Source organism: Ixodes scapularis, unplaced genomic scaffold (assembly GCF_016920785.2).
Source record: "Ixodes scapularis isolate PalLabHiFi unplaced genomic scaffold, ASM1692078v2 PGA_scaffold1__304_contigs__length_218370807, whole genome shotgun sequence".
Lineage (NCBI taxonomy): Eukaryota > Metazoa > Arthropoda > Arachnida > Ixodida > Ixodidae > Ixodes > Ixodes scapularis.
The window spans coordinates 123,969,900-123,988,441 of NW_024609846.1; the positions used below are offsets into that span (position 1 = coordinate 123,969,900).

The window sequence follows — 18,542 nt, forward strand, 5'->3', positions numbered from 1 at the left end:
GAATCAGCCAAGACGGTTCTCGATTTCACCAGAACATCAAATTACACTGTCAACAAAAATGAGTAGCCGCGGCCAGGAATCGAAGCCTGGCCTTCTGCGTGGGAGGCAAGCGCGATAACCGTTAGGCCACGCGCGCGCTGCCTACTTGGCCAGCTGCGCGCGCGGCAATATGTCAAGTTGTCCTACCTTTGTATCATTTTAAATGTTCAGGTTATTTTCATTTGCCATTTTTGTTGCCATGTTTTGTCATTTTCACTTGTGTTGTTTATGTTGTGCCAGTTGATGTTTTCGCTTGCAGACATGTGTATTAGACATGTTTGCTGGCCTGTACAATGAATTGAGGTAGTGGAGATGCAACTGCAGAAGTTCCTTTATATATGCATGTGAAGTGCTCATGATCAAAATTGAGTGGGCTGTTCTTTTGATAACTTGTTTTATATTTTCCAGTCAAATGATACACTGTGTATTTTGCCACACTACACCATCCAGAATTGTCTACAAAGCAACCCGCTATCTGGACAGAACATGATAGCGAGAAGTGGCATGTTGGTAGTCGTGCATTCCGGTGATTAATGAACACATAGACTGAGCTGGCGCTAGCGAGACCCATCATGAGCTGGCTAGAAGAGGCAGTGAATAAAGCGCCACCTTAAAAATCCATGGTCCTAGAGTTTTTGATAAAATATCGTTCACTATAAACGATCGAGCGACCGCGGGAGACTTTTAATCGAGACGCCCCTGCTGGTACTCATGGAGACGGGAAAACAAAGCCTCGCGAACCGCGAGCTTTGTTTTAGGAACCGTGGAAATTGATTGCGTAAAGCATATACCAGCAAGGTTCCGTCAATAACGACACTACAATAATGCGGGGCTCGTTCTGTTCGGATATTGTATCGGCAAACTTGTACAGCGAGTTTCCAAATTTTATTTTAAGTTGTCGGTTGCCCGTATTCGTAGCAATTAAGCCCAATCCATTCTTAACGCGACAATTTTCAATGGCGCGGCAAAAGTGCATAAAACAAACTCAAACCACGCCCTAGCTCGCGTACAAGCCAAGACAAAAAGAAAACAACCTTAAACGACGCCAGCCGCTCACGTAAAAGATCAGCCAAAACGAAAACAGGCAAACTACGCCCACCGCTTGCATGCACTATCATTGAAAAAGAAGACGGGCTTGAACCATAGAGTAATATATACTACAGGGAGTTTCAAACCCAAGTTTTGACTCAAAAATTGCCCGCCCGTCAAACATCAGTGGCTTAATGTATTCAGTAGAAACTTTCCTCGAACACATATTTTAAGAGTCCCATTTCAATTTTTCTGCGAGGACCTGACCAGTAAAAAACGTATTTGAGGTAAGTTTCTTGTTAATTGTCCATGGCACTTCACAGCACACATAAAACGGTGGTCACTGGTCGCGTTCGCGATCGCATTCGGAGGCCCCGAACGTAGTAGTAGTAGTAGATTGGGGTTTTGTGGCGCAAAAGCAACTAAGGCTATGATGCGCCAAGAAATGATACTATTGCAGAAGAGGGTTTTGAAGAAAAAAGAGCTTTAGTAGCTGGTAATTTCAAAAATGTATAAAATAGGACTAGGACCTTATATTATATATAATGCTACAATTTGTGTAAAAGATAAATACTTTTTAAAAACTTAAAAACCTGAGTGGGTGGGAGTAGTGGCTCATTTCCAAGCAGCACACATAGGTGTAGAGGAATATGCTCTTTGTAGAGCTGGGAGAAGTAATGGCGGCGTTTATCATCATGCGCAGGGCATTCGAGAAGGATACAAGGTATATGCACATGGGTAGAGAAGCTTCGGCCAAAAAGCGGTTCAAAACAAATCGCCAGCGACATCGGCCCGGAGGGTCACGTGAAGGATGCGATTGAAGCGCGACTAGGAGAGGTGGGGACAAACATCATTGAAATTAATTAGCTTGTGACTAGAGGCATAATCATTTGTATTTTTAAACAAGCTAAATATAATTATTAGATATTATCAGTCATATTTAGCGCGCTACAAAATTCAAAACTGTCTTTGTTTTTGCTAATAATATGCATACTTCTTATTAGCGTCCTCTGTACGCCACTAGCAAAAAGGCCGGCTAGCAATAGCGATATTCACAGTTCTTTGTAGACATTGTGGCGCGCGGAAAGACAGGCAACGTCCGACTGCTTGCTTGTGTTTGGGCGTCCACGTGCTCTTGGGGGCGCTGTCTGCTGTTACCTACGGAAGACGTGCTTCACATCGGCCCCGTGTTGCTGATCGATTTATTGCGTCCAAATCATCGACACCTCGGAATTTTCGGTGCCAATCGAACGAGCAAGTCTTCCCGGTCACAGGGAGGTATCGGCAGTGAGTGAGTGTCGATTTTGTGGGAGTTTGCGTGTTCGCCGGCCGGGTGGGGCCGCTAGGCCTAACTCGAGCACGTCGACATGGAGGATCCTCTCGGCGGTTCTACGGTGGATGTGGCCAAGAATGGCGGTCCGACGGTCGTCTCGATGGTCGGGGAGGATGTCGACCCTGATTTTTGTGCAGGCTGGATGCGCGCTCGGGCACGCGGGGGTACTCAGGTGGAGAAGGAGCCCAGGCCTAGTTCCTACGTGGCCCGGAAGGTCATCGAGAAGGTCAAGCGCATGGGGAGGATGCCGAGAGTGGGACTGGAGGGCGAGAACAAGGTGGTGGTGAGGCCGCGAGGTGGCCTGGATTTGAGGAAGACGTCGATCGTCGTCGTGGCGGACGCAATCCGGGCGGCGGCTGGGATCTCGGAGGAGGCGGCCTCGTTGGATACGCAGTGCCCGAACGTGCAGCAAAATGTGGTGGTCATCAGTACGGGGAGCGACGCCAGGGCGGTCAAGTATGCTGCGGTGACGTGTATCTGCGTGGCGGGGAGGTCCTACGAAGTGTGGGCTTACGTCACGGCTCCCTTTGACACCGTCAAGGGGGTGATCCGTGGCGTCCCGGTGCACCATACGGCGGAGGAGATTGAGCGACTTCTCATCGGGCCCAGGAACCCGACGGTGCGAGCGGCGGAGCGTATCGGCTCTTCGGCAACGGTCGTGGTGATCTTTGGGGGTGACTTAGTGCCGTATCAGGTGTTCTACGGCGGGAGTGTGTTGCGGTGCTCCCTGTATAGGAAGCACTATGAGGTGTGCAAGACGTGTGGCCGTGTCGGTCATCGAACTGATGTGTGCCCAACCCCCGGCGTCAGACGGTGCTTGGGATGTGGCGGAACTCCGGACCCGGGACATACGTGTAGTCCCAGATGTGGCTTGTGTGGGGGTCCGCATGTTACCGGGGATAAGGTGTGTAAGAATCGGTTTCGTACGCCGTACATCGTTCGTAGGCGGCTGTGGGAGAGAGCGGAGCGGGGTCTGTCCGGGGATCGGCCGTCTCCTCCCCCGCGGGGTTCTGCGGAAGAATACCCTAGGCTGGTAAGGTCTCGCGAGTCTGAGAGGCCGGCGGCACGTAGTCGCAGCAGGAGCACAAGTGGTCAGATCACGTGGGCCCAGGCGGTGCAGTCTGATCGGGGAGAGGTTGCCAAGTTGCGTGAGGAGAATCGTAGGCAAGCTGCTGAGGTCGTGGAGCTGAGAAGGGAGAACAAGAAGTTAGTGAAGACCGTGGAGGAGCTGAAGGCACTGGTCGAGGGCTTGGTTCGTCGGCTGGACAGTTCGGCTCCTCCCTCGGGACCGGAGGACTCTGCCCCTCCCGCCAAGCGCAGGAGTGTGGAGGCTCGCAGATGTAGGGGGGAGGGTGTTGAGGACAGGTTTGAGGAGATTGAGGGCCATGTCGGTCTGGTGGAAGACGGGGTGAAACAGCTTAACGAGAAGATGGATTCGATCATGAAGGTGCTAACGGTGATGCAGGGTACTTTACAGCGAAATTCAGAGGGACAATGGCATCAAGCTTAAATATCTGGGTCTGGAACTGTAACGGTTTTAGGAGTAAGAGGGCCAGGTTACAGCAGTACATTATAGGGGTAGGGGGTTAAGCCGGATGTGATAATGGTTCAGGAGGTGGTACAGGAGGATGTGAGTCTCCCCGGCTACGTCACGTACCGGTCTAGTGGGGGTCCTGCGGGCCGCCGCAGGGGGGTCTGCACGTTCGTGCGGCGGAGTCTTCCGGTCCTAGTGCACGAGCTTAAGGGGGACGAGAACGTCGAGAGGGTGTTGACCGAGGTGTTAGTGGGTAGATTGGGGGTCTGTCTGTGCAACGTGTACAGTAATCTGCGTTTCGGCAGACAGAGTTTCAGGAATCTGCTGCATGGATGTGCGCGTTGGGCCGATGGCAGGGGCTTAGTCGTTTCCGGGGACTTTAACGCTAGGCACGAGTTCTTGGGCCACGCGGCTACCACGGTCAAGGGGAGGAATTTGTTCCAAGACGCGGAGGAGGTGGGGCTGATCCTCGTCACGGATCCGGGGGTGCCGACGCGGCCCGCGCGGAACGCGATTGAGAGGGATACCACCCCGGACCTAGCCTTCGTGGACGCTCCCGGGGCGGAGTGGCGGAACGCGCTGGAGGATCTGGGTAGCGATCACCGTTTAGTGGAGCTCTCGGTTCCCCTGGCAGTTCGGAGGAAGGAGTTTAGACCCCAGGGGTTGGTGAACTGGGATGCCTTCAGGCGGCTGGGTCCGGAGGGGGAGATAAGCGATTTGGGGGAATGGTCCGCGAGTTTGGTGGACGCTGCCAGGTCGGCTGAGCGGCCCGTGGTGGTGGAGTCGGAGGATGTGGGGCTGGTGGATAGCAGGTTAGGTGCGCTTGTCGAAGCCCGGGACTCTCTGCGGAGCCGTTGGCGGGAGCGGAAGAATCGTGCGCTGCGGAAGCGGGTGGCGCAGTTGAATGAAGATATTCGGAGGCACTGTGAGGCCCTGTCCAGGCAGCAGTGGGACGATGTGTGCTATAGGGCGGAGGGCAAGATGCATAGTGGAGACACGTGGAAGCTGCTGCGGCACCTGCTGGACGAGTCCAGGACGAGGAGCTTCTAGTGTAGGAGAATGGGGGAGGTTGTCGGTCGGGCTGTCAGGGAGCTTGGTGAGGAAGGGGTTAAAAGGCAGTTGTTGGATACGTTCCTTCCGAGTTGCGGCAGGGAGGTCCACCCGGAGTACACGGGGGTTGACAATGCCGAGTTGGATAAGGATTTCGAGCTGTGGGAGGTTAGGGCTGCCTTGCTGCGGATTAATCGGAGGTCGGCGCCCGGGCTGGACCGGGTGGATAATAAGATGCTTGGTAACTTGTCTGAGGAGTGTTTGGAGGCCCTGCTTGATTTCTTCAACAGGTGCTGGAGGGAAGGGAAGCTGCCTGCGAAATGGAAGAAAGCCAAGATGGTTCTTATTCCGAAGCGTGGGAAGCCACCGGGGCTCCAAAACCTTAGGCCGATCTCGCTCACTTCCTGTGTGGGGAAGGTTCTGGACCACATGTTACTGCGGAGGTGGCAATCCTTTTTGGAGGACAAGGGGGTCTTCCCGAGCTCGATGTTCGGGTTCAGGGAGGGCCTGGGGGCGCAGGACGCGATGTTGGTGTTGTACCACGAGGTGATTGAGCCGAGGCGGCCGGGCGCGGTTCTGGGTCTGGACTTGCGCAACGCGTTTGATAGAGTCCGGCATTCTGCCATCCTTCGCGGCGTGGCGGATGCGGGGCTCGGCAGACGGAGCTATAACTACGTTAAGGACTTCCTGTCGGGCCGGACGGCTCGGCTGCTGGCGGGGGACTTGGATGTTGGTGAGGGGGAGCTGGGTAGTGTCGGCACCCCACAGGGCTCCGTCATCTCTCCGGTCTTGTTCAATTTAGTGATGGTGGGGGCCGCCTGCGGTCTCTGTGAGGAGGGGATTCCGCACTCTATATATGCGGATGATCTTACGCTGTGGTGCACCAATCGGAGGAAGGAGGTGGTGCAGGGTACGCTGCAGCGAGGGATTGAGATTATTGAGGAGGCGCTGATGGGTTCGGGGTTGGAGTGTGCTCCCGAAAAGTCGGAGTTGCTAGTGTGTTATGCTGGGCGTTGTAGATGGGATGAGATGCGGCTGATCGCCGGCGGGGGACCCGTCCCGAGGGTGGACGCTTTGCGGGTTCTGGGGCTATTTGTTCAGGAGAAGGCGGGTAATTCGGTCATGCTCGGGAAAATTCAGGGTAAGGTAGCGTCTGCTCTGCGCATGATCCAGAGGGTGACCAGCAGGAGGAAGGGTATCCGCGAGGCCGGTGTGATGAGGATGGTTCAGGCTTTTGTATTGAGTCACATCATGTACGTGGCGCCCTACCTTCGCTGGAGGGCGGGGGAGAAGAACAAGCTGGATGCCATGGTCACAGGGCTTACAAATCTGCGTTGGGGCTGTATGCCTTCACTAGCACGAAGCTGGAGATGTTGGGTGCGCACAATACGATAGGGGAGATTGTCGAGGCGCACAGGGCTTCGCAGATTCAAAGGCTGGAGCGCACTGCGGCTGGCAGGGGGGTGTTGAGGCGTGTCGGTCTGCTGGCGGAGGATGCGTCTGACGGCGGGGGACTGACGGGAGAGGTGATGAAAAATGTCAGGGTTAGGCCTGTGCCGAAGCACATGCATCCTGTGCGTGATAAGGGACGAAGGGAGGCCAGAGCGCAGGCCCTCTTCAGGTTGTACGGGCGACAAGATAGTACTGTATACGTTGACGCTGCCCTTCGAGGGGTAGTGGGGGTGGCTGTGGCTGTGAAGGCGGGAAGTGGGGAGGTGCTCTCCGCTGTGAGTGTTAGAACTAGTAATATTTGTGAGGTGGAGGAGACGGCCATTAATTTGGCGGCCTCCCTGCCAGGGACCAAAGTGGTCATGAGTGACTCTATGAGTGCGATAAGGAACTTTGCGCGTGGACGCGTTGGGGTGGTGGCCAAGAGGCTGCTGCGTCCGACGGGCGCGGTGGACATTGTGTGGTGCCCCGCTCACGAAGCGGGCAACGTGGATGCTGACCGAAGGGCCCGAGAACTGCTTGGCCGGGCCTTCGGGGGCGCCGCGGAGTATTCGCCCAGCGGCTTTGGGGAAGTGCTAAGGACCAGGAGGGAGGAACGGCGGGTGTTCCCGCTGCCCCACGGGGATTTGGTTAGGGAGGATGCCGTGCTGTTGCGGCAGTTGCAGGTGGAGTGCGTGGTTACTCCTGTGGTGGGGCGCTATGTGGCGCCTGAGGTGTACTCAAGTGATAAGTGCGTGCTGTGTGGTGCGCGGGCAACTGCGGAGCACGTGTTGTGGGACTGCGAAACTCGGCCGGCGGAGGCGGCCACGTCGAGTGGGCTTCCGCCGGACATCAAAGCCGGGGTGATGGCTAGTAGCCTGGACCTCCAGGTAGCGGTCGTCCAGCAGGCCCGGCGTCTACTGCGCAGGCAGGTCCGACCTCGGGCCCCCTGCGCTGGGGCGTCGGATGGTGTGGGCCGCACCGGCTAGGCTTGACGTAGCTCTGCAGGCAAATAAAGACGTTTTATTCCTCCTCCTCCTCCACGTGCTCTTCGCTTTTAATTGTTTTAGCGGCAGTTAACACCGTTTGGAAAGTTTTGTTTGCTCGGGCGTGATTAGCCATGTTACTTGCGCGGGAACTTGGCACTCGTGCGCTTGGACCTTGGACACTACTGCGTCCAAGGGGCTCAACGTGCGACGATGAGCACAGCGCGATACGCAAGGAAACGGTGCTCCGTGGAAGTGTGTGAAAGCAACACCCGCACGGCTGGCATCTCGCTGCACCGGTTTCCCCTCGACTCTCGAAGGTGAGACTTAGCTGCTGTCAGTAACATGCCTGCTGTGTGATGCCATGCCCCATTGTTCGGTCTTCCTCTTAACTCTTCTTAGTTTTACCTAAAACTGTTATGGTTGTCTGATGTGCACAAGAAAGTACACCCGGAGGCGTAATATGCTATAGTAGGAATGTTGACTTCGCAGCGTTGTGTGCTGTCATTATAAAACTGCCCACGATATTCAAATTTACCTGTACCGGCCTGGCTCTGAGGAGCCTAGTGTCGTGATCATCGGCGTGGTTATCAGTGGTACAACACAGATATTTAGTACGGCATCTGTGCCTAAGACTGATGTTTTAACTCCTCATGATGTACATGGAGCATTGATGTCATGCATTTGTTAATGTCCTTGCTCTGATTTGCTTCGGTTTGTGGACATTTTGGCTACGTTTTCTTCTCGTAAGTATTCACGGCTCCCACATAGCACCATGCCTTATCTGCAGGCGCGAAGCCTGGGCTCACTTCTGCAACAACCGAAGTTTACAGGGGAAGACTCCATGGCAGCTACGAGACATAGTAGTTTGCTCCTTACATTTTGAGGAGTCAGCTTTCCTGCAGCCTGGACACCTCCGTCACAATCCGTTGCCAAGTGTGCTTCCCACAAAAGCTAAGCAGACCAATAAACCTTCCGTGCACTTTGTGACTAAGCATGGTTAACCCGTTCTTAGAAAAATAGTTACCACATGGGGCTGAAATATTGCTTCTGAGGGCTCATAACATTTTTATATTATTTGCAGAGACAACACATGGCGAAATTTCCAGCAAAAGCTATCCAGGTTCAGCAGTTGTGCATGGTGAGCTTTTTCATTGTAACTAACATAAAGTGGCAGCAACTGCCAGCACCACTGCATTACCTCATGGTCTTCATGACCTGAGCATTTTTCAATAGAACTAGGTGAGATTAGCTGGAAAAAGCTGATAGAACATGGTCAGAGGTACTGCTAGAAGTTAATCTCAGGCCCGTTTATAATGACACGTTTTATTTGAGGTGGCATAATCAACGTCAATATCAGTCCACAGAGCATCTTTTGCCATGCCGACACCCAGTCTTCCAAAATAAAGCTGCCCATAAAAGAAAGTGATTTACATTTTGTGTTAAAATAGGCGAATTCACCGTATATCTGCAGAGGCGAGTTCGCCACCCTCACTGAGCTACATATACTTCGGCAGTTCAGAGTCACGGAGCTCCTGTGGTCACCCTGACGACCAGTTTTGCGAAATGGAACTTTTGCGGGAACAAGGCGATTTTCTTTGTGTGTTATAATAAACACATAAGAAGGAGCTCATCTACTATTCAATGACTAACTTCACGCTAAATTTGCAAAGAGGAGTTCGCCAGCCTCATCGAGCTGCACATACTCTGGCGGCTCAGACTCACGGAGTTCCTGTGGTCACCCTGACGACCATTCTTCTGAAACAAACCTGTCATAAAAACGAAGGTGAATTTCCTTTTTATGCGTTCAAATAGGGGAATAAGGGAGTACTTCAACCTCTTCTCCTTCGCTAAATTCACAATAAATTTGCAGAGCGGATTTCTGCGGCTTCATTGGACCACACATACTCGTGCACCTTGTTAGGTAACAGTCCACTAGGCGCCCATAATAAGTGGTTGCCGAATATTGTTTGTACTATCCTTTTATTCCAACTTTGTTTTGTGAGCTTGCTTTTTTAACTGGTAGAAGCAGCACAACTTGACGAAAAACAAGAAACAAGGAGTATACAGACAGGCGTTGTAAAAGTACACAGAGAGGCACTGTTTCTGCAAGTTAAGATGAAAAACCAACTCGCCCGAATTTCCACTTTGTTGACCTTGCTTTCTTACTTACAGTTTTTGTAAAAACCTTTCATTTTTTTTGCAGTTGATCACAGCTACGCTTTACGTCAAGGTGCTGCTCCTGCTCAAGAGTCCAGTGGGGACGTGGCTGACATGGAGATTTTGGTTTCTTCACCGTCGCCTAGGGACTACCTCTCTGGCTGTGCTGCTGGGTCTTCTAGCAAATGTGAGAGGTTTCTATGATGCAAACTTTTTTCTTTTGCAGTTTTTTTTTTGTGAAATTATAAAAGGTCAAACCGCAAAAATAAAAAGCAAAGGCTCAAAAAAACACCAGCGGATACTAAACTTTATCTTGAGAGTTGATGGCGCAAGGGGTCACATAACACAAGAGCGGGTAGCTGGCAGCTACAAATCAAAGTTTGTTCAAAGTTCACAACATTTTTGTGTTTCATGGTATATACTGTCATTGTCAATCACTCAAAAATGCAAAAAAAAACATGTTCCACATGCAGATGTTAACACCATCCAAATCAAAACAGCTCAACCGGTTTCATTGAATCACAAGTCTTTCCGCAAAACCTCACGTAAGACTGTTTTTTACAGGTATCGAAAAGCTGCCTTGGTCATATGTGTGTGATGCTGAGCCTGTCATGGTCCCTTTTCCTGTCTGCCAAACATTAGTTGACTTTTTTTGTGCGAGCGCTTCACTGTTACAGTGCAATAAGCATAAGTAAGGTATGGTCAAGCTTTAAAAATGCATTTCACAGTTTGGATGCCTATTCTGACATGAATGTTTCTTTGTGCGCCCTTGTCTTTTTGGACTATCAGATCTCTGGCCAACATGAAGCGCCTAGGCCGACATAAAGATGTACTGCTGCTTTCCTTATCTTGAATTGCATATGTGTAGTCTGTCATAGTTGCTCTTCTTGTTTAAAGACACTTCAAATCATTGAGGAGTATTTTTGAGTGTGAATAGATTACACATTTATTAAATTGGTGGCGAATGAAAGTTTTTCTTGGAGACCTGATCTGGTTCATTTGTCAAATTGCAGCACCCGGAAAAAGGCAGCATTGACAAGAAGGTGAACGCCCTGAGAGCCAAAATGCGACAGCTTCAAGAGCGCAACAAGAGGCTGCAAAGAAGGCTGCAACGACAACGTCAGATGACTGTTGCCGAAGTCGTTGAGAGTGTCCGCGCTCATGTATCTCCTGCTGTTGCTGCACTCGTTGAAGCCCAGCTTAGAATGAGCAATGTGGGTCGGTTTGGCCGGTGATGAATACAGCAGCAAAGTGTAAAGCTAGGCAGCAAGTGCACATGCTACGCACGTGAGACCACCCAGAGAACTTTTTAAAGCAGCCTAGGCATGTTTTATTCGAACCTTTAATTTTCTTTGTTTTCTTGGAGAGTAACGCAGTCTTCTAACTGATTCACATATATAGCATTTAAAGCTATGAAGCAACACTGGCTTATGAAGTGCAGCATACCACAGGGCTCCAAGATGGTTTACTCCATAGGCCTCCCTGACCTGCACCAAACAATCGTCTCGTTGCAGTGTAGCAGCACCAGCAGATGCAAGTTAAAATATTTTCAGCATTATGGTACAGTGCCCAAGGACTGCGTAGACAAGTGTAGTTTTTTTCTGTGTATTACCGTGGTGATTACAGCTGTCCTCAGAACACTGTGGAGCCTCTGAGTTGCTGCCGGTAAACTGTCAATGTCCTCACAACATCCAGCCGATTGTACATTGTCTCATTATGTTAGAATGCGCCTTATGTACCGATCTACTAGTTTTCTTCCACCATCACACTTTCAAAATAGTGAATACCGATTTATGATTCTAGTGTGTAATCTTATTGAATGATTGTAAGTGAAGAACAAATAAAACGCGACTGTTAATGCGACGTTGGACTTGCATTAGAGTTACTGTAGTGTATTTCATAAGCAACACACTCCAGAAATTTGATTCACTTTTTTTTTTTTAATTACATCATTCGCTTTAAGGTTTCCCACATATTTCCGAGGGATCCTGAAGGAACAAAGAGCAAAACACTGTGGCTCGAGTTTAACCACAGTACGAAGACACAATGGTGTGATGAAATGAAACCACTCTCATCGCAGGTAGGCTAACAAAGTCGGCTGCAGAGAAAAACATTTCGAACCAAATATAAGAGCAGGGGCAAATAAGGGCGTAAACAATCCAGAATAGATTTAACATCCAAAGAAAAACCCGAGACTGCATGGGCCCTAAACTCGTCGAACACAAAGTTGGAGCCGAAAGTTCGCGGAGCGCGCTGATTGGACGCCGGCGGAAAAAGCGCGTAGTCATCGCCGGTATAGTCCAATCGGCGCGCTCCGTGAACTTTGGCCCCAACTTTGTATTTGACGAGTTTAGGGCCCCTGGGGCCCTAAACTCGTGAAACACAAAGTTGGAGTCGAAAGTTCGTGGAGCGCGCCGATTGGACGTCGGCGAAAAAAGCGTGAAGTCATCGTCATGATAGGCCAATCGGTGCGCTCCGTCAACTTTGGCCCGAACTTCGTGCTCGACGAGTTTAGAGCCCCAGGTAAAAAGAACGACACACACACTAAAAAGTATCAAACAAAGCTCTAACACAGAGCTATGTTTGAGACTTTTTAGTGTATATGTCGTTCATTTTACCTGTAGTCTCTGGAATTCTTTTTGCTTAATTTTCGTGCCAAACCACACGCACGCATGACGTCACGTTTTTTTTTTTTCGGAAGTGTCGTCATTTCCAGTTTATTTTTTGTTCCGCCGGAAGCGTCCCCGCGACTCATAGATGGCGCTAAAGCAGCCCCATGGGCCGCCATTTTTTCGACATGTGGGCTTCTGTGGAAGCTTCGCTACCCATGTACATATACCTTGAAGGATATGCAAGACACTCAAAGTTTGTTGGCAATGCTCACATTCCGGAGGGTCCTCCCCACGCAAAAGGTGTCCATGCGTCAGCCGCGTGTGCCCAATGCGTAGGCGACAGAGGACTACCTCATAGAACCTGTCTCTGTGCCTAGCACTCTCCCATTCACCAAGAAAAGGCTTAACCATGTGCAGCTTGTTGGACACCTGTAGGCTCCATTCTGTTTGCCATTGAGCTTTAAGATGGCATTTGACTAGGGCACAGTAATCTCTAAATGGGATACCACTAATGTCCACAGTACGAGTGCCACAAGTGCCTGCAGCACAATCTACCTCTTCATTCCCTGGGATTCCGACATGGCTCGGCACCCAGCAGAATAGAACATCACATTCCTTCCTGGTAGCTGCTACTATTTTTCTTCGTAATAAAACAATGAGTGCATTCTTTAGGGTTTCAAGTGAAATCAGAGCCCGTAACGCACTCAACGAATCTGTATATACACCTGACCGGGAGTTACGTGTTTGGATGATGTGATCTATTGCAAGCAGAAGGCCGCACAGTTCAGCAGTGAAAACTGTCGCGAACGAATTTAGCCTACGAGCACTTCTTACTGATGGGCCGATCATGGCACAGCCAACAAATGATTCCGTTTTTGTGACGTCTGTGTAATAGTGTGAATGAGAATCATGCTGCTTCTGGAGTTCGTAAAATTCTTGTCGCATGACCTCGGATGGGGTATCCTTTTTATTAAACTTTGTTAGTGACAAATCGCAACGTATGCAGCTGAAATCCCATGGTGCCACCGTTTTTGGAACTGCGGCAACTGGAAGCTTACTGTCTATCCCAACCGACTCTGCCACATTCCTATTTCTCATCGCGAATGAAGGGATAATGCTAGGCTTGTTTTCGAATGTCCTTTGATATTTCGTGCCCTCCACTGCCTCACGGGCTGGATGCTGAGCGACGGATCGTATCCTTAATGAATACATAAATCCTAAGGAGAATCGCCGTCTGTCGAGGGACATCTCATTTCCCTCAGCGTAGAGACTGAGCACAGGCGACGTTCTGAAGGCACCTATTGCCAAGCGAAGTCCCTGATGATGGATGGGATCAAGTGCCTTAAGAGCTGATGGCCTAGCAGATCCGTACACAAAGCTGCCATAGTCCAGGCGTGAGCGGATTACCGAGCGATAGATTCGCAAAAGACATAGACGGTCAGAGCCCCGTGTTTTGTGGGACAAGACTTTAAGGAGGTTCAGTGATTTCTGGCATTTTAACTTCAGACTTTTTATATGAGGCACAAACGAAAGCTTACGGTCGAAAGTGAGGTTCAGAAACTTGTGATCTACTTTCACCGGGATAGGGGTCTGCCGCATATATAAAGAAGGAACCGCAGGGACTCCCCGTATACGGGAGTAACAGACAGTAACCGTCTCTTCCGGAGAGAAACTAAAGCCGTTTTCATCCGCCCACTTTAGGAGATTGTTGATGGCAACTTGAAGCCTCCGTTCACAAATAGAAAAATTGCACGATGAAACAGAGATTTGAAGGTCATCAACATAGAGTGAGTATTGCACAGAGGAAGGTAGGGAACGGGCTATTGAGTTCATCTTAACCAAAAAGAGAGTAACGCTGAGGGCTCCCCCTTGAGGGACCCCAGTCTCCTGGCCAAGTAGGTAGGCCAAGTAGGTAGGTGGCCCAGTAGGTAGCGCGATCATGGCCCCAACGGTTATCGTGCCTGCATCCCACGCGAAAAGCCAGGGTTTAATTTCTTGAAGCGACGCATCTTTTATTATTCCTGCAATTTAGCTTTCTGGTAAATTCGAGAATCATGTTGCTTGTTAGAGGTCCGAATGGCTTTACGCGTTGAACATTCTACGCCGATTATTCCAGAAGCTCACCCACGTACATAAGGGGCTCCGCGTGGCGAGCCGCAGTCAGTTTCACCCCGGCGTTCGACTCTGCTCTCACGCCGACTTCGACGCGCGCGACGCTCTGCTTTCATCTGTTCCCTTTTTATTTTAGATGCGGAGCATCTCTTGCTCGGGTCCATGTCCCGCGGCGCCGTAGTCCGCACTCACACTACGCATGCGCAACTCTCCTCCTTCCCTCTCTCCAACAGCTGCACGTTACTCTCTCTGCCCTCTACCCAACGAGCTTGAGTAAACTTAGAGCGGTAAACCAGCGGTCAAAAATGGCACCCCCCGGTTGCCGCCACCTTGCCTGTTTGCCACATTAGTGATCACGTGACGTTAAGATGGCTGCGCCCAAAGGTAGGGCAGATCAGATTGGCCAGATCGCGGTCAGCAGACGGGCACTCTGGGGCTGCGTTCGAATCTTACACGAATGGCGCCGAGTTAATCCGGCGGATCAAGTTACGTGACGAGACAGATGCAGCAACGCTGGACGCGGGTAGGTTTTCGAATGCAACGGGTACAAGAACTTCATCTAAGAGTGAGATAAAAGCTGCGTTCGATTTACTTGCACCTCCTGCGCCGGTGCAGAAAAGTGTAGGGCAGTCTACTTCCGGTATATGCATTGAGATACGACAGGAAGTACACCGCCCCACACTTTTCTGCACCGGTGCAGGAGCTGCAAGTAAATCGAACGCAGCTTCTATCTCACTCCAGGGTGAAGTTCTCGCACCTGTTGCGTCCGAAACCTACCCGCGTCCAGAGTTGCTGAATCTGTCTTGTCACGTGACTTGATCCGCCGGAATAACTCGGCGCCATTCGAATAATCGAACGCAGTTTCAGAGTGTCCATCTGCTGACCGCGATCTGGCCAATCTGATCTGCCCCACCGTTGGGCGCAGCCATCTTAACGTCACGTGATCACTAATGTGGCAAACAGGCAAGATGGCGGCAACCGGGGAGGTGCCATTTCCGCTGCAGGCAGTGGGTTCCGGTTTACAGCTCTAAGGTAAAACTCAAGCTCGTTGCCTCTACCAGCTGCGTGCACTTCGCGTGCGTTCGCTTCTACTCACACCGCGCGCATGCGGAACTCTCCTCCTCTAGTCTCCTCTCCTTCAAGTGTGAATATCAGCAGCGTTACCGCGCTGCGCGCGTTCACGGGGAGGAAGTGGCCGAGTGGGCTGACGCGTTTTAGCTCGGAGCGTGGAGCGAAAGCTTGCGCTGGGAACCTCCTGGGTTCGATCCTCGCCGCCCCCGCCCGTTTCGATCTAGATGAGTTTCGTACCGGCACGCGTTCGTGTGATCTCTACTGCGTGATGCACGTTAAAAAATTACACAATCTTCCCGAGGGGAACCATGGGGGGATGCGGAGCATCGCGGAGTTTCCAACAACGTTCACGCGATGTGTGGTAACCAATGCAAGTTTAACAACGTAATAACACGCAAGTTAACAACGTTACTAACCCCGTTAATAACGATCCCCCATGCTCTGCATCACCCCATGGTTCCCCTTGGGAAGATGGTGTAATTTTTGGGCACAAGTTCGCCCCATTAAACGTTTAGTTTATTCAGTCTTTATCGCCTCATCAATTGTTATTCGTGACATTTTAGTGGAGGTGCGGGGTATTTGCATTCTATGCCCGTGGACCGTACTCCTCCGAAAACACGCCAGCCAAGTGACATGCTCAGCCCCAGGAGGCTACCGTTCGCAGAAGACCAGACCAAGTCGCCGTAACCAAGGCCTACTCCCGGAACTCAGACCCCTGCCGCAGAAATCAAAGGAGACCGCGACGATGATCACTCCTCCCGTCGTTGTCCTTCCCGTCGCTGTCCCTGCGCACGCGTCTTTCCACGGTGAGCCTTATGAAGACGTCGAGGACTGGCTACAACAGTACGAGCGAGCGGCCCAGCACAACGGATGGACGGACGAACACTGCCTTCAGAGTCTTTACTTTGCGCTCGAAAGAACGGCCAGGCACTGGTTCGAGAATCGCGAGACTTCGCTGACCCCATGAACCGCCTGCAAGGATGCGTTGAGAGAGACGTTCACCAACCAATATCGACGGGAGAAGGCCGAGGACCTTCTTAAATGAGGACCCAGGGCGCAAACGAGACGATCACCAGTTTTGTTGAGGATGTTTTGCACCTGGTCGCTCGTGCCGACCCTCAAGCCACCGATGAAAAGAAGCTGCGGATCCTGATGCGAGGCGTAAAGGATGACATCTTCGGTGGTTTTGTCCGCAACCCTCCAGCCACCGTCGAAGATTTCTTCAAGGAAGCCACGAGCATAGAACGTGCCCTCCTCGCAAGAGCCAGTCGCTACCATCGGCACTCGAGCATCGCTGCTTCTTCTGCATTCGGCCATGACATCAGCCCTAGCGTCCCCGGCATTCGCGACATCATCCGTGAAGTTGTGCGGGAAGAGCTCCGCAAGATGCTCCCCGCTGCGGATAGCCCGTCCTCAATATCACTCGCCGAGGTTGTCCGGGAGGAGGTTCACCGAGCCGTCCAGCCTGAAATTTCCATCAACACGATGACGCCAGAGGAACCGACGTTGAGCTACGCTGCCATGGCCCGACGACCGCCGCAAGCTAACCGCCAGTCCACGGCACCACCCTGACGATATCCTCTGATGCCGCAGTCTCCTCAGCGTCAGGAAGGACAGGTCCAGTACGTCCGTCCGGAGCAACCTTCGCCGAGGAAGACGGACGTGCGGCGGATGGCCGACAGGTGGCCGCTGTGCTACCACTGCGGTGACGCCGACAACGTTTATAGGAGGTGCCTCTATCGTCAAATGAGCCTACGAGGGTTTGCGCCGAACGACCCGACGAGAGCGGGACAGGCTGTCCCGCTCTCGTCGGGACAGCCTGTCCCCTCTCTCTCGTCGGGAAAACTAAGTGCGGCAACGCCTGGAGGTGGCGTTGCCGAAGACGACCATAGTAAAGAGCCTCCAAAACGCCGGAGCGCTCCCACTCTCTCGATGCTACGCATCACAACGACGTCCCTGCATCGGTGTCCAACAAACTAAACGTTATTATCGACGGCCGCGACGCATCGGCACTCATGGACACCGGAGCAGACTACTCAGTCTTGAGTGGGAGGCTCTCTCGCCGCCTGCAAAAAGTGACAACGCCGTGGGGAGGCCCTCAAATACGAAACGCCGGTGGGCACCTCATCACACCAGTCAGGCGACGCACTGCGCGCGTCGAGATCCACGGTGAGACGTGCCCTGTGAAGTTCGTTGTTCTGCAAGACTCTTCGAGGGAAGTTATCCTCGGAATGGACTTCCTCTGCGAGTATGGCGCCGTCATTGACCTCGGAGCAAACCGGTTGACGCTACGAAAACCTGTTTCACCACCGGAGGAACCCAAAACGACGTCATCTGCGGTCCGAGTCCTCGCAAGCCACGTGAACTTACCGCCGCGGTCGAGTGTTTTTGTACCCGTCGGGATCACCAAAGCTTTCTGCGGCGAGGTTCTGCTCGAAGGAAGCCTCCAGTTGCTCCTTGGAAGAGGAATAGGCGTCGCAAGAGGAGTTGCTGAATTTCAGGATGGTCGCACTGTGGTCCTCGTGACGAACTTCCGAAATGAAGCGCAACACCTCACAAAAGGTGCAGCCGTGGGCCAGGTCGAGGAACTCCGAAACTGCGCCGAAGTCGCCGCCATTACTGACGAATCATCGCGACCTCAGCAAGACAGCACGTCGCCAGCGCAGCTCGACATTGACCCTAAGCTTCCGGACCCGAAACGACGACAGCTGATTAATCTTCTCGCCGAATACCGCGACTGCTTTGCGAGGTCGTCGAAGGTGCGCCAAACCACCGTTGCGAAGCACCGCATCTTTATTGAGGACGACGCGCGCCCTGTGCATCGATCGCCGTACAGTCTCCGTAAGAGAGAGGGAGGAGATGCCCGACGGAACAAGAACATCATCACGCCGCCCACCACGACCTGATGTCGTCCACATCCTGCGCCTGAAGCCGTACTACGCTCATTAAGACTGTGGACCTAATGTGTTCCAAATGACTTTTTAGTTTACCGTTCTTTTTATTTGCTTTGTTTTGTTTTGTGTTGCATCGGGACGATGCTCTTTTTAAAGAGAGGAGTAATGCCGCGCGCAAAGCTGGCCAAGTAGGCAGCGCGCGCGTGGCCCAACGGTTATCGTGTCTGCCTCCGATGCGAAAAGCCAGGGTTCGATTCCTGGGAGCGACGCAACTTTTATTAGTAAGGTACGTTG

General features: G+C 51.9%; 1 protein-coding gene and 1 pseudogene across 1 annotated transcript; both read left to right on the forward strand.

The window, feature by feature from the left end:
- The first annotated feature begins 1,671 nt into the window (after window positions 1-1,671).
- Window positions 1,672-3,911, forward strand: LOC115311544. The gene has a single exon (XM_040218313.2). It carries the CDS (start codon window positions 2,436-2,438, stop codon window positions 3,909-3,911), a length of 1,476 nt encoding a protein of 491 aa, XP_040074247.1. The 5' UTR covers window positions 1,672-2,435.
- A 1,492-nt stretch (window positions 3,912-5,403) lies between these two features.
- LOC120846527 lies at window positions 5,404-7,402 on the forward strand (annotated as a pseudogene).
- Window positions 7,403-18,542: the final 11,140 nt, after the last annotated feature.

Excerpts from the sequence above, each read along its gene's own strand:
- LOC115311544 (XM_040218313.2), top strand. The coding sequence starts at position 2,436 with ATGGAGGATCCTCTCGGCGGTTCTACGGTGGATGTGGCCAAGAATGGC.